The sequence below is a fragment of the Nanorana parkeri genome, unplaced genomic scaffold (genome assembly GCF_000935625.1).
Source record: "Nanorana parkeri isolate BGI_ZX_2015 unplaced genomic scaffold, ASM93562v1 scaffold32, whole genome shotgun sequence".
Taxonomy (NCBI): domain Eukaryota; kingdom Metazoa; phylum Chordata; class Amphibia; order Anura; family Dicroglossidae; genus Nanorana; species Nanorana parkeri.
Genome location: NW_017306300.1, coordinates 964653 through 981671, shown reverse-complemented (window position 1 = coordinate 981671; position 17019 = coordinate 964653). Strand labels below are relative to the sequence as shown.

The following is a 17019-nucleotide window of genomic DNA, read 5'->3' as shown; positions in this document are numbered from 1 at the left end:
AAAATACCCAACAATTTTTGGATAGGAAAGCAAGTTAAGCTGGCCATACACCTATAGATTGACTATAGACTTTTTTCTATCAGCCTATGGTCAGATGGAAAAAGTGCAACAGATTCCTCCATCTATGCTAAACTGTGTAGATGGAAAAATCTCCTGCTGGGCCAAGCTTCCGTATCTTGCTAGTTGGCCCCACTGGCTCTCAAAATACCTGAACAATCTGATTGGATGCAGGCAATGTTCAGATATTTTATTCCTTTTAAAAAAACTATGAATTATGAATCTTTGCAGTTACACTGGCTTCTATGAAAGGGCAAAGAAAGGAAGCATGATATGAAGGGCAAGCTTGGCCAAATAAAATAAATCATTTAAAAGTAGAGTTCTTGAAGCACACCTGCCATTCAGGGGGCTTCTAGCATTGGCCTTTTTCTGAAAATACTAGTAGTTTAGCTCTGTATGGCTTCAATACTTTGTGCCACAGACCCGATACAGGTGAAACTCGAATAATTAGAATATCATGCAAAAGTTCATTTATTTCACTAATGCAACTTAAAAGGTGAAACTAATAAATGAGATAGACTCATTTATTAGTTTCAACTACATGCAAAGCAAGATAGTTCAAGCCGTGATTTGTCATAATTGTGATGATTATGGCTTACAGCTCATGAAAACCCCAAATCCACAATCTCAGAAAATAAGAATATTACATGCAATCAATAAAACAAGGATTGTACATAGAACAATATCGGACCTCTGAAAAGTATAAGCATGCATATGTACTCAGTACTTGGTTTGGGCCCCTTTTGCAGCAATTACTGCCTCAATGCGGCGTGGCATGGAAGCTATCAGCCTGTGGCACTGCTGAGGTGTTATGGAAGACCAGGATGCTTCAATAGCGGCCTTCAGCTCTTCTGCATTGTTCTGTCTCATGTCTCTCATCTTTCTCTTGGCAATGCCCCATAGATTCTCTATGGGGTTCAGGTCAGGCGAGTTTGCTGGCCAATCAAGCACAGTAATCCCACGGTCATTGAACCAGGTTTTGGTGCTTTTGGCAGTGTGGGCAGCTGCTGGAAAATGAAGTCAGCATCCCGCGCAAATTCACAAACTTAGAGGCATGGTTGTGGAACATGTTCACATGCATCCCAGGGGTGGGGACAGGGCAAAACAACTTCTCAGGAGAGAAGCCGTTTGGATCTATATGCTGGATTGCGTCCAACCAAGGGGCCTAAATTCCAATCTTGCACTCACGTGCTTTTTGGATGACCGGTAAAACCCTGATTGGATTTCTCTACTGACTACGCTATGGGTAACTGTTTTAGTTTGTCCTTCTCTTCCTTTACTTATGGAAACGATAGGATTTATATCTATCAATTGTGGTTCTTCAGTGGGCCTTGAAACGCACTGGCAGCTCTGGGCGACCTTTTATCTCACTTCCTTCCGTTTGCTCTGTCCCCCGAATGGTACCTACAACAATGTTGTGTGTACTGTACTGCTTACCCATCCCTTTCCCCCTCCCCCCACAACTACACCCTGCTACACCACCCCTCTCCCACACGCCCGACTACTTGCTCCTCAAGGTCTTGGGGCGTGTTGCGTTTGCCTTTTTTCTGCATGCTCATAATTTTTCATGAGGACCAAATAGAGATGTTTCCAGATTGTTATCAATGTATATGCAATAATGTTATTGTCCTTAATGTTGGACATATAGGATTTTACGGTCTTCTCTACTGTTTTACATTCCCCTGTGTGCTTGACACCATAACTTTTGGCTCAAATGTATTCTTTTGTGCGATTATATATCAATACAACGTTAAATGATGTGTCCCTATATGAATATGCTTCACATGTTTACGCCTGTGGGCTTATATGTGTTCCACCAATGTCAGCATAATCTTATCCTAATGTGGATTGTTAATGGGGAATGTCTTTTGCCTGCATTGTCTGCACTATCAGATTGTGCTTATGACTGCAGTTCGCCACTTGTCCACTGTGCATGCCAGCGTCCTGTACCCTAGGCAACCAGCTGATGTTACTTCCAGCGGCCATATCATTACAACTCGCTGTGTACATTAGTGGATTACAGGTGAGCCTCATTTGAGTGCAGAATGGCAGGAAAATACGGTATTCCAGCTGCAACTGGTGGGAGTGGTCTGTTTTTAATATGCACTGGTATGTCTATTTAAAGGTGATGGTTTGCTTTACTGTGTCATTCTGAGCCTGGATGGCGATTTGTCAATAAAGGACTTTTTGCTTCAAAACTTTTGGTGTGCTGGTGACAATCCTTTCCAGATCTGCATTGTTCACGGGGCCGTCCGTCGTCACTACAAGCACCCACCTGCTTGGCAGGTTTACTACTATTCCGGTAAGGAGTGCAGCTGGTTCTTGACTACATATCTCATATATTAGTTTCACCTTTTAAGTTGCATTAGTGAAATAAATGAACTTTTGCACGATATTCTAATTATTCGAGTTTCACCTGTAAACATACAGCTTGCTCTTAAGATGATTGGTGCACTTTAAAATGGTCTGCTTATTATTTCAATACTCTGTTCACACTTTTTAAAATTACATTTCTGTTTCTTCTATTCCTGTTACACAGTGGAGTATTGCTTACAACTAAGCTGCCTCCCTCTGTCTTTTCACAGTCAGGATTGATGTCGTGGATTACTAAAATTCTCCTATCTTTTCCCTTGGTGATAGTTGCCATGTTTACACCATGCTGCATTGTTCAGTAACGTTCCAGGAATTCTCCAGCTGTACTGCATACCAGAAACTCCTGCTGTACACATTCAGTACTGTTATAAATCACAACTTATTACCTAACTGCTTCAAGGGTTCACTCCTTGTCAAAAGCTAATTAGAAACTTGTAGCCAAATGTTGCGGGCAACAGATGAGTAACTGTCAAAGTAGCTGAATCCTGTTCACATTTGCACAGCAAATTTAGCTTTTTTAAGTAAACTCACAAACATCCCACTGTGTGTGTTTTTGCTTTTCTTTTTTTTTTTATTGCAGCATGGTGGTTACTTAACTAATAGAGGTCACTTTATCCATGCTGCAGTATTTGGATGAACAAAAACAACATATATGATTTACTTTTTTGTAGTAATTTGCTTTTAATATGTTTTTCACTTTATTTGGGGACACACAGTGAGAGAAGAGGTTAACCTGTATACTAAAAAGCCAAAAATATATTAGATACAGATTAAAACTAATAGATTCAACAGATTCTGCATTTAAGTGACCTGCACCATTCTCTGTCTTCATTCACTTTTTTGACCAACTAAAAAAAAGATCTTGTTCACATTACCCAAAAGTAATTACATTTTATGCATGTGCAGCTTGAGACATTTTGTATAATATTCTTTTCTGCATATGAGGACATTTTACAAAGTAAAGTAGTACAGTGGGCAAGCATTTGGCTCCTCGGTAGCTGCAGTCTGCATTGTTTTAAAGAAAATTAGCACAATGCAAAGCACATTTTGCAGCAAGCACTTGTCAGTATAGAGGCTCCAGTTTAAATGACATCTTCTCCACAGGGAACTAAGAATCACTCTAATCATGTGCTGACTTCTACTATGTAGGGCTTGTGTGCAAAACATTTTTTGTTTTACAAGTTCCTGTTTACTCTTTAATTTAAAATATCATGCACTGCAGGAAATTATACTATATAGAATGATATATTAAACTGATGCATCTGAGTCAATTTTCAGCATTTTCATGAGTTATATAGATGTTGGTTTAGCTAACAAAACAGCTGGTTGTATTTGAAATTTATTAAAGAAACTTTGACTTACCAGTTCAACTCTCCCAAATCCTCCAACACCAAGTGTGTCAATAATATTAAAGTCCGTAAGTTTGAGATTGCCATAGAATGCTGCCTCTGCTTCATATCTGTATTTTTTTATGAAAAAAAACAGAAGCTTTTTAGAAAATTGAGTATGTGAAGTGACTGTGAGAGAAGCAGAAAGGGTTTTCATAATTTCCACATAAGTATGGATGATCCTAGGTTGATCCATGCACTTGCAGCATCCCATTCAGTCTTTCTGTTGCTTTTGTGCTCTCATTTACAGTTCAGTACAAGGTGTCATTTCAGAGTTACATGGTGACCAACCTTCAGTGTGCCATTAATTTGGAATTCTTTCAAAGACTTCAGACATTTTTGTAAATGAGGTAGAAATTTTATGAGAACAAGGTGGGTTTTGAGTCCTGCACATATATCAGTTATTCCACAAACACCTGAAACACTTTTCCGCAGATGTATCCAGAATCTAAAAGATTTTTTCATGCAGTCCTCTCTAGCATTATCTGCTTCTTTATGCTGGGGATTCACTTTGAAGCACATAAAGCTACAAGTGCCAAGAGCTTGTGTGTCTGTCAAAGAATGACTGCTTCAGCACTAGTCAGTATGAACTCCTAAAATATCTCAATGAGCAATGTGATATTTTTAGTGATAATCTGGTACCTCCCACCTACTGACAGCACTGACCGTGGTGCTAGTGGTATGTATTTCCTTTAAATGACTTTGATGTATATACATCAGACAGCATATGACCATCAGGAATTATTTACTGAACATATGGAAAGAACATCACATGACAACACTCTGCTCAGAATAAATACCAGGAATACATACACATGCTTCCACTAAATGGCCTTTAAGTTCATTATATAAGCAATACAATCTATGCTTAAATGTTGATTACATATTTATGTTCAGAATTGTGGACACTCCTGGTAAAATTACAATCTTAATACAACCTCTGTAGAATACAATCTTAAATATGGCATTTTTTTCCAAGTACTTCAAATGTACAATTACGATTGGCTGAATTTAACAGAACGGAGAAAAAATAATGCACTGTAGCATGAATAATTGTTGGGGTGACCTGTCATTATTTAGCAATACTTTCTTTGGCAAAAGTCACAGTGTCTAAACATTTTATATAGCCAGCTTACATTCTTATGTTTTTGCCATTGTTTTTATTTTACATTGTTGTGATTTAGGTCTTATGCCATTTTGCATGAACCATGTATTTAACAGATACCCCAAGATTGTAATACTATTTAAGTCTGGAGAGTTTGAAGGCCTTTCTAAAATATATTTTTTATTTTATTTTTTTAAATAATCCTTGGCGTACCTACCATACAAGTATATATAAACAGTATGCCATTCATAGACACACACATGCTAATATGAATGGAAGCCACATGGGGAGAACATGTAAACTCCATACTGATTCAACAAACATCAAAATATATTCAATATACATAATATTTTAGTTATGTAATATCTTTGTATGGGTTTATTTATGTGTTCATACAGTAACCTGGACATCTCTGGAAAAGGTTTTGGTAAAGCACAGTACAAATTTCACAATATTCATACATTTTAGCTATTAAAAAGGGCCAGAGTGTTGGATAGAATTTGTTTTCTTTTCTTTGTAAAATCCAGCTAATGTCCCACTTTATATAGTCAGATGTTACAATGTCACCATCATGGTATTGAATACATACCTATTTAAATTAATGAACTTTAGCTTAACTAAAATGTATAGGTCTACATAATGCAAGTAAAACAAAACCAGGCATATCTGGAAATGGCTATGAAATTATTTACTCTTAAGCTGTATCTATAGCCAAAAGTTTTTCAACTTAAGTTTTAGGTAGTTCTTTATTGAAGATTTAACCCTGTACTACTGTATCTAAAACTAATAATAAAACGTGTTGTTTAGAGATACAGTTTACTATTTGTCATCATTCAGTGATACATGTGAAAGATGAAACACTATTTTTATTTTATAATGCAACATATTGAAAAATCTATAAAGTGTTGGGCATAGCAGCGATCCGGGCTGGCTGAATCAGGCAGATGCGGCTCCCCAATCAGGCACTGTAGAGGGCCGCCCGCTGGAGCCTCGGAGGAGCGAGCGGCTGCCCGATGACAGAGCCGTATCTGATGCGGGCGGGCTGTCCAGCCGTGTGCATGTGCATGAGGGAAGAAGCCACTGCACCAGGGTCCACGGCAGACCCCCCACAACCAGGGTCCACGGCAGACCACCCCACAACCAGGGTCCACGGCAGACCGCCCCACAACCAGGGTCCAGGAAGCCCCCACTGACCACCAGGCTAAGGTAAGGTGACACATTTTTTAAAAATAAAATCCGGGGACATTTTTAAATGTCCCCGGGAACATAAAATAAAACTTTTTTTTTTAATACTACTCACCTGATTCCTGGATCCAACAAGTGTAGCCTCCCATCTCCCACGCTGTTAGAAGTTGCATACAGCGTGTGCTGGTTACTACTTAAACCGGCGCGCGCAGTGTGCAGCTTTAAGGCTCCCACTACGCTAATAGCGTAGTGGGAGCGATGCAAAATGCACTGCCGCCTTCCCCGCTATGCTAATAGCGTATCTTCCCAGAAGCTGCACACAGCGCGTGCCTGTTTAAGTAGTAACCAGAACATGCTGTATGCAGCTTCTAACAGCATGGGAGATGGGAGGCTGCGCTTGTTGGTGGATCCAGTAATCAGGTGAGTATTAGAAAATGTTTTTTTTTTATTTTATGTTCTATTTTTAGTTCTATAATGGCATTGTAGTACTTTCAGGTGGAATACAGCTTCATAACATATAAGCTAGGGAACTACAAGTCCCAGCATGCCCTCATACAACAACCAGATATTGCCGTTTCCTGGGTGATATGTGTGTGGGGGGGGGGGTGTACAGGGACAATAATGGCATGCTTGGACTTGTAGTTCCTTAGCTGATATATATGTGTGGGGTACAGTTCCAGTGGATGTTTATATAATATGGGGGGGCGGAAAAAAAATTCTGCCCCGGGCGCCGATAACTCTGGTTACGCCACTGGGTCCCAGTCATGGAAAGCAAAGCCAAGTACATACAATCTGATAATTAGCACATTTGTTAGGTTTTTACTAACTCAAGTTTAATTAATGTACTGTCCCCACTTTGTAAAGAAAAGTGAATGATCAAAAACAATTGCATAAAACTATTTAACAACACTGATGAGCTTTCAAACAACCCTGTGCCCCTTGAAGGACATATTACTTAGTGGCAATAATTAATTTTGAAGATATTTGCATTTTCAACTTGTCTTTGTAAGGACTATGCCTAAGTATATGTTCTTTGGAATCAGAACAATTAATTTTAGGGAGATTTGTAGGTTACAGTAAATCAGAAAAGTGGGTCATAAAATGGAGATTTACTGTTCAAGATGAAATATGTTATGCTTCTGCATGACCTGTTCACATGACTGTTACTGGCACAGTGTCCCTATTTTAAAATGAGAAATGATCCTTGCTAAGGATCCCTTCTCATAAACGGCTCCAGGGACAGACTGACAGACTGTCTGAAATGACTGGACAACCTTTTGCCAGGCAGTCATAAAATTATTATAGTTACTGTGTTGGTTGTGTGCCTCATTTAAGAAGTACAGAATATATTGTCTGAGGGATTACTATTACATGGGTCTGACTGCTAGTCAAAGCACTAATGTGATTCCAAGTCATTGTTAAAAGGTATCTGAAACATGTAAACATTGTTGATGTTAGTCTTAAAGGTTGTCCCATATACTAATGTCTCTGGGTAGGTTTGAACTGTTAAACTTGACACAAATGTCAAGGCCCTCGCTTTACATAGTCTTTGGTACAATGAGATAGAGCAATTAGTCATGTTTGTGTATTCCTCAGATTTTGCTAATCACACATACTGTTTATCAGCTTGAGGTTCTGGGGGAAAAAATTCAGCAGCTACTCTTACTGAAAAAATTGCACTGCAAACACTGACCACATAGTGGCAGCAGAGTCTAAGCATTTCAACCCTTTTCAGCTAAAATATTAGCATTATACCTTAAATGCAACTTTGTTGCAATAAAAACATTTTAATAAAATGATTTCTCACAATTGCCTTCAAAATTAGAACATTTATTTTCTAATTTAAATCTTGTAGTTAATATAAATACAGAACTGAACTTTCAAGTTGCAATCTTTACTAAATACATGATTTAAGGGTAACCCAGACAACCTCTTGTCACTCACAATCAATTAACTCCTTTAATTTGCTGAATCTCATGCCGTGCACTTTGGAGCAGAGAGAAAGAGAGAACAGCAGTCTGTGAAGTGAACGTGACAAAAAGGAAGAGTGTAAATATATTCTCCTAAACCTCCTTTGTGTTTCCACAACATCCTGCTATGCACATAATATGGCACAATGCACTAAATGTGCACTTAAGAAATAAACTTCTTATTTTCTAGTCTTGTCTTTTCCATCTTGAGATGGATATTATGCATGCAGATACCTCTTGTTTTCGGACATTTCACTGTGCATCATATTTCTGTAGTTTTAAAGGTTTCAGGTATTCAGCATAATCTAAACATACATAGTATTAAGTTTAATGTTTAAGTGTAAAGTTTAATGTTTAATATTTTGTTAGAAAACCAGTATCAGGGTTTAAAATGTCTACTGGGAATATCGCAGATTCCTTGGGGTTGATTTACTAAAAGCAAATAGGCTATTCAGTTTGCAAGGTAATTTGCACTTTGCAAGGGAATATTTCCTGAACTTAGTGAATGTGGTGTAAATTCACTTTGCAAAGAATCTCCAATTAGCAAGGAAGATAAATAACAGTGGGCTCTACTCACTAAGCTGCCGTAGGCAGCCGAGTGAATAACCAACCCGAAGTGAAGTGAGCCGAACGCTGTCCGGCTATTCACTTCAGGAATGTAAGGCAGATTTCAGCCGTATATCGGCTGGCTTCATGTGGCCCGAAGTGCAGAAGGTGCTCTGTGTCCCAGCGGGGATGAAAGGAATCACGGCCGCACCGGCAAAACGGCAGGAAAATGTCACTTTCGGCATTTAGCCGAAAGTGCCATTTTCGCCCGGCGCCCCCCCTTCACTTTTCGCCCGGGGCCCGCGCCCCTGCTGCACCTCCGGTTGTTACGCCACTGCCGACAAGCGGCATGCGGCCCGGCTATTCTGCTCGGTTCCTCTGTTCCTGCTCGGTTCCTCCTGTGGCAACAGTATAACCCAATCGTATCAAAATACCTACTGATCTTATTGTCCTAATAAACGATAAAGAAAAGAATGGGGCAAACTATGCAACTTTCACTTGCCCCTTTTTAATCACATGGTTTCAAATAAAAAATTCAAAAACTGCACAAAGCACCTCTGACAGTAATATGGTCTAGCCGTATCTTTGACCAATTGGCTGTTACAGAGTAACATGTAGAAAAGCATAACTAAAGACATGTAAAATAAAAATTGAATTCATAGACTGAATACTATCATTACCTGCATACTATGGGGTCTATTCACTAAGCTGCCGTAGGCAGCCAAGTGACTAACCGACCCCAAGCATAGTGAGCCGAACGCTGTTCGGCTATTCACTTCAGGCTGGTACGAAGGAGTTCAGCTCAGCCGATCCAACATCTGGATCGGCTAAGCTGAACCTCCGGCAGGCTACTCGCTGCTGTTCGGCCTATCCTCATAGATGCCGAACAGCAGTGAGTGAATAGCTGAATGCCGCCAAGCGGCATGCGGCCCGGCTATTCTGCTCGGTTCCTCTGTGGTACTGAGCAGAATAGAAAAACAGTTGAACAAGTTAAAAAAATAAAATAGAAAAGGATTGAGCTGAGCTAGCAGTCGTCAGAATAAAAAAAAAACCCCACCATAGGAATGCATAGCTAGATTCCTATTGGCTATTTCACTTTGCAAATGGCAATAGCAAACTAGCTATTGCACCCGCCCTCTGCTGCTGTCAATCACTAAAAGGGGACCTGATGGAGAACTTCAGGTCCCCTCTGCTGATTGATAGCAGCAGTGGGTGGGTGCAATAGCTAGTTTGCTATTGGCTATTGCAAATTGAAATAGCCAAAAGGAATGTAGCTATGCATTCCTATGCTGTTTTTTTTGTTTTTTTATTCTGACGGCAGCCAACGGCTCCGATGTCAGAAAAAAAAAGATAACAGAGCAGGAAAAGGTTTACTCTGCTCGATCGAGCAGAATACAACTTTCCCGGAGAAAGTGTTTTTCTCCCGGCCGGCCGGGAGCCGTTATCTAATAGCGGGAGACTTCCGGAGCATCCCGGAGAGTTGGGCTGTCTGGAGATCAGCGTCCCTGGTTATTTGGTAACCAGGGACGCTGATCTGTCTGTGCAAGTGGCTGGAGCCACCCCTGCGGCCAGCTTCGGCTTTCACCTTGGTTAAGTAGAGCCGCAGCATATGCCTTCGGTTCAACTGAGCCCCTCAGCCAAGTTCGGGAGCTGCACGGGCTATAGTGGTAGAAGAGGTCGTCCTGGACATATGTGCAAAGTTTTGAGTTATTCTGATAAGCGATGTCAGAGTTTAAGTTTGCAGAATATTGCACAATCCAAAATGGCTGCCAAACCATGTGACCAATGGAGCTATAATGAACACATGTGACAACAGAGCACAGCAAAACCTCACACAGCAATTTGAACATCTGTAGCTATAGTGGTTCTGGAGAAGCAGGTTCCTGAATCGTTCACAAAAATGGATGCAAAAACCAAGATGGCTGCCGCATCATGTGACCTATGACCTTTATATTGCAATAAGCTCTGCAGGGCTGAACCTCCGGCAGGCTACTCGCTGCTGTTCGGTCTATTCTCATAGATGCCGAACAGTAGTGAGTAAATAGCCGATTGCCGTCAAGTGGCATGCGGCCCGGCTATTCTGCTCGGTTCATCTGTGGAACCAAGCAGAATAGAAAAATAGTTAAAAAAGTAGAAAAGAAAAAATTAGAAAACGATTGTGCGGAGCTAGCAGTGACAGCCAGCTTCGCCCAACTGTTTTCTATTGGCCGGACAGTTGTGCTGCCGTCAAAAAAAAAAGAACACACCATAGGAATGCATAGCTAGATTCCTATTGGCTATTGCAAATTGAAATAGCCAATAGAAATCTAGCTATGCATTCCGATGATGATTTCTTTTTTTTCCCCTTCTGACGGCAACCAACGGCTCTGATGTCAGAAGAAAAAAAACCGAGCAGGGAAAGGTTCACTCTGCTCGATTGAGCAGAGCAGAGACATCTGTCATTACACAGAGAGGCCGCTGTGATATCATAGTGGCCCGGCCGGGTTCTCAGTGTGTAATGACAGCATCTCTGGTAACCAGGGACGCTGATCTCTCTGCAAGTGGCCGGAGCCAGCCACAAGATCACGGCTGGCTCCGGCAAAGCTTCGGCTTTCACCTCGGCTCAGTCGAGCAGAAGCATATGCCTTCTGCTTGACTGAGCCGCTCTGCCAACTTCGGGAGCTGTACGGGCTATAGTAAATAGCCTGTATAGCAGCCCTTCGGTACTACTGAGCAGAAGGGGTCTGGGGCCGAAGCTAGCCGAAGGATCAGCCGAAGCTATGGCTTGATCCTTCGGCAGCTTACTGAATAGACCCCTATGTATGACCTGCATACAGGTATCACAATACAATATTTTTCATAATAGTTGTCTTTTAATGGTACCTTAATATGCACTCCGTTTGACACATGAAACATTGCATTGTTTTCATAAAATGTCCCACTGAAGAGTTGTAACTGATTTAAATTGAACATTACATTTGATTTCTCATCTAGCTAAAAAAACTATTTCGATTTGTTGATCTGCATGTGCAGCTCAAGTGATTGCAATAAAATTGTCACTGACATTGGTGAACAACCCTGGAAATTCTATATACTAAGATGATGTGTTTCTTTAAAAGGCTGTCTTTATATTCAGCTGACATGTACCCTCAGGTTTCCATAGAAACAAAAATCTCAGTTGCTTTGGTGAAATTAATAATATAAACCGTGTTTAGTAAACTGATTCCATCTTCGTACCGCAATTTATGAAATGTTGTTTAGCAGTTAGAAATATTAAAATAAGTAAAAAAATCTCAAAGCTAGCCATAGACAATTTCCGCAATCCTATTTGTTCCTCATTTTTTTTTCCAGACTGGTGCATTGCTAAGTTAAAATACTTTGATGGCAGTCAGTGTTTTGTTTTGAAACATAGACATATTGATTTTCTAAAGGAATAGAGCATGAAAAGTGAAATTTAATTTAGCTTAGGAAACGAGATAAAGCGATAAAAAAACTCACTTTGCACAGAATACACAATAAAAACAACACAGCTTAACCTCATTCACTAAGCTAAGCAGAAACTTTGACTTTAAAAAGTAAACATGCTCTTTAGTAAATCATCCTTTTTGTGTCAAAGCTAACATATATAAATTCAAAGAGTGAACAGTAATGCTGCACCTATATCAGAACTTTCATCCAGTTCATCCAATATTTTCCAGACAACTTCCACAGTTCAGATCCTCTTTAAATTGCATTGATCCTTTCAAAAAAATTTTTTGAAAGTTTCCTTACCTTCCCCCACCTTGCACTATGATAATCTAACCCATCCTCCCCCATTTATACTTTCAGCTGCCTATCCTCTTCTTACCACTGACTACACATGCATCTCCCTGCCCCGTAGAAGTGAATAGGGCTCTACGGAAAAACTGGAGGCACCGGAAGAGGATGTAAACATTGTGGCATAACCCCGAGGGACCTGATACCAGAACTCAGTAAGTATTCAGCTGATGAGGGGGATGAGGTGAATTGGATAATCACAGTGGGAGGTGGCAAGGACGAGAAAATCTGTGGATCTGAACTGTGAAGGCTGTTTAAGAAGCAGCAGGAGAAGTTTGAAAGTGCAGATATGAAGAATGAATGCAGTAAAAAAATATTCTAGTCTACAAGTCCTAAGGTACAGCCTTCTCAGTAGCAAGGAGGACAGTGAGTAGTACAGTATAACAGTGCCTTAAAAGAGAACTGTAGCCTAACCTATTTTTGCCATAATTGTCTTTAGGGTCACAGGAGGACATTTACTAATGTCCTCCTGTGACCCAAAACCCAGCATATAGCGGGCTATTGCTCACTATATGCTGACAGCGCAGAGCCGCACTGCAGTCAGGATGGATCCCGACAATATTGTTGGGATCCACCCCACTACCTCATTGACAGCTGGCTCTGTCTGCCCCCTCCTTATCCATCCCTCCAGTTAATTCTTGGAGGAACGGATAGGGGAGGTGGAATCCCTGTGGGGAGTGTTGACTGACAGTCACAGCTCTCTGCAGGGAGAAGATCGTAAACTGAGCGATCAGCGGCTTTCGATCAATAGAGCCGACGTGTGACAGCTTCGTGGTCTCATGTCGGCTCTAAGTATTTGCATGAGTGTATTTCATTCTCCCCATAATTCCACTTTAAATATGGCACAGCAGATATACAACTTTGAGGCTCTAAGCATAGGAAATCCTCTGCTATTTTTCAGAAGCGATTCCAGGTAAAAGGTAGTTTTTTTGGGGAAAGGTGCTTAGATGTAATAAACATTTACTAGATGTTCCCTATAAGTTCAGGTCCACTTAAGAGTGCAAAGACACTGGGAAAACTAAATTAACAATACTCAAAATCTTCTTAATGTAATATATCTAGGATTTGTTTTCTTTGTTTTAGTTTTGGATAGAGCGAGGGAGGGTTAGACCCTCTGTCAAGTCATTTATCTGTCTCCCCAATAGGGAAAATCACCATTCTACAACTAAAATAGACATTTGTCTGAATAATAAAACAATTCAGGCATAAACTGCATATAAACAGGAAGATGCCTCAGTGAGTATGATGGGCAGTGGGACATTGTCTCATTCACAAACAACTCACATACTCCTTGGACCCACCATGATCTACTCTCTGGCTAGGCTGATGAATGTGACATAAATGCTGTAAAAGCTTCACTCTGTTTTCTTCAGATAATAAGAAACAACCAGTAATCTGGCAATAACTTTTCTAAGATGTGAAAAAAAATCAAATACTATGACAAAGATCAATTTTGTTTAGAATGGGCTCAGTTTGGCTCTGTCTCTTAATCTCACAATATGTCAGCTTTGATGCCTGATACCCATAAATTCTACGGTGACTTGCCTTTTAGGTAAAAACATTTCTGTGCCAAGGTTCTATCAAATGATGTTACTGTCACTAGGGCAAGACACCTATTTATTTTAATTCCCAGAAAAAAATCCACATATTCTCCATCATAGGCTAATTTTATGTCTTATGTTTGTCCATACACAAGACAAGATTGCTACATGATGAGTCCTTCCTGTATAGCCAGCATCAAAGCATTTGAATGAATCCTAAATCAAATGTTTATATAATACAGTGCATTCAATGAAAAAGCTTTAAAGCAAGCAGTCATGGGCAATACAAAGGTAACATTATGAATAGATAATAATAAAATTACAATTATCAGCATGTTCCTTTCTACACTAGTAGAAAAGGTGTGTATGACATTTTAGTCTGGGATATATTGCATATAAAAGGGAGAAAACCAATCACAAGGCAAACGAACGCAATCTAATTTTTATTTAATACAGTTCTAAGGATCTTTATTTCAGTCACGTAATTTGAACTAATTTGAAGATAAGGACCCGTATGCTGGTATGTTAGCTTCCTTAATACAGCCTAAAGGATTGCACATTTCCTATTAAGATCTGTTTATTAAATATTTAGTTGAAATAGTATAACATATTGTTTATAATTCAAAGCTCCCTAAAAAGTGACCATAAAACTATTATACCACTAGGTGTCATTGCATTCCAAGTAAATGTTGAGTTGAAGAATATGTAAGATAATATCACAGCATGTAGCATTCCGTCTTAAAGCCAGGTAGATGAGAACTGACACCCTAGCAGGGTACCTCTTATCTTATAAAAATTGAATTTCATGATAACCCAATAACTAACCAAAAAAATCTGTCCTCATGTGACAGAGAATGTATGCATCATGGAATGCACATACAGTATATAGGCTGGTCTAGTAACTTACAGAAAATTATTGGCAGAGGGCTAATACTAAGGGCCGATGAACACCTAGGCGACACCCCACTGCGTGGCAATCGTGCACGATTACGCACTGTCAGGAGTCGCCCAGGTGTGCACCGATCGTGCTGTGGGTGCCATTATTTTCCAATGGCACCCCAGTCACGCCGGGCGGATCACGCGGTTTCCCGCCGCGATTCCACCCGTGCTTCTGAACAGAAGTGCATTGTGTATCGCAGAAAAAAGGTACTTGGAAAATAATGACACCCACAGCGCGATCTGTACACACCCGGGTGACTCCTGACCGCGCGGCAATCCGTGCGGAATCGTGCACGATTGCCATGCGGTGGGGTGTCACCTAGGTGTGCAACGGCCCTAATTTAAATGATTCTCTTTTTAAAACTACTTACAGACCCAACAATATGGTTGCCATACCATGTACAACCCAGCTGCTAAACAATCTTTTTAATGAAAGAACAGATTGACTAACATTAGTAAAAATTTTAGGAAAGCAGCTACAAAACCTTTAGGGGGTTATTCACTAAAGAGCTGAAGGATTTAACTGAAGGTCCAAATAATCCTTCAGCTTGCTACAGCTGCAGAAACCCTTTGGTTTCAAAGTAAACAACCAAACGCAGCCGAGCCAAACGAATGGTCTGCTGTTGCGGACCGAAGCATTGGAATGTTGTAAAAGAATAGAATTTAAAAAACAGTGTGGTCTTCCCCTCCCTAATTCATACAAGACCCTTTAGGTCTGGTAGGAATGTTAGGGGTGACCCCGATGTCCAAAAAAAAAAGCATGAAGTCCCTCTACAAAGTCACACTATACCCTTTAGGTCTGGTAGGAATTTTAAGAGGCTGCAGTGAATAGCCAAACATGCTTCGGCTCACTTTACTTTGGCTCGGTTATTCATTCGGCTGCCTTCAGCAGTTTAGTAAACAACCCTCTTAGTCAGCTGTAATTTGAATGTGCCTACTTCTGCCTTTACTAGTTTAATATTAAACTGACCGTGTCAGCAAAGGGTCACTTTGTAGGTAACTCATACCTCTAATAGAAGAAGCAATATCATTGGATTTCTGGTGGCTTGCTTGAAACACTGCCTCTTTGCTGCTCCCTGAGTTTCTGCCAGTATTTGACTGGTCAGATGCTTCCCACTGCTGGCTGCTGTGTTTTCTCCCACTGGAGAAAACAGGTATTGCACGCACCCGTAAGTGTGGAATGCTTGCAGTTAAGTGGTGATGCTTCAACAAACATGCTGCTGGAAAGGTATGTACAGAGGCTCTTTTATTACAAGTATGCATCTACATACAAAGGGCCCTATATTTATATTTGTTTATTAATTACATTGGGGGAGGTATTAATAGCCATGTTTCTGTGTTTGCAGATGACACTAAAATTTGGAGGGTAATAGACACGATCTTAGACATTATAACATTACAGGAGGACCTGAAAAAAATAGGGGAGTGGGCAACTATGTGGCAGATTAGGTTTAATGTGGAAAAATGTAAAGTAATGCATTTGGGGGGTTAAAAACAGGCAAGCAGAATACACATTAATGGATGCTCATCTAGGGAAGGTACAAATGGAAAAAGATTTGAGGGTCATAGTAGACCACGGTTTGAATAATAGCTTGCAATGCCAGGCTGCAGCAAACAGAGCAAGCAGAGTACTGTGTTGTATTAAAAAGGGGATTACTGTAGAGACAAATCAATAATTTTGCCACTATATAGATCACTGATTCGGTCTCATCTTGAGTATGCGGTTCAGTTTTGGTCACCTATCCACAGAAAGGATGTCCTGGAGCTGGAGAGAGTCCAGAGAAGGGCATGTTGTGGCCTTAGTAACACTGTAAAAGTAACATCAGAGGAGTTCACAGAAGAAGGTTTTCTGGCCAAAAAAAGGTAATAGAATAAACATTGTGGAAACAACCATTAGGCAGGACTTTTACTATAAAAAGTTTAAAATAACTAACTGGTTGGATTTAAGGAGCTGGAGTATTAATGAAAAAATGTTTGTAGTACAATTTGTAACAAGGAAACAAAGATCCAAGAGCGTAACTGCATGGTGATTTTTTTCAGGGGAAAAATGCTGAAAACAATATATGTGCGAGTGTGTGTGTGTGTGTGTGTGTGTGTGTGTGTGTGTGTGTGTGTATATA

At 40.2% G+C, this 17019-nt stretch overlaps 1 protein-coding gene across 2 annotated transcripts in view; it reads right to left on the bottom strand.

Moving 5' to 3' along the window:
* PRKG1 (protein kinase, cGMP-dependent, type I) overlaps positions 1-17019 on the bottom strand; it is an 844452-nt gene that overhangs the window by 29652 nt on the left and 797781 nt on the right. For both annotated transcript variants that reach the window (XM_018568606.1, XM_018568599.1), the window contains one exon: positions 3793-3889. In XM_018568606.1, the coding sequence (XP_018424108.1) occupies positions 3793-3889 (97 nt within the window). The remainder of the gene's footprint in view (positions 1-3792; positions 3890-17019) is intronic.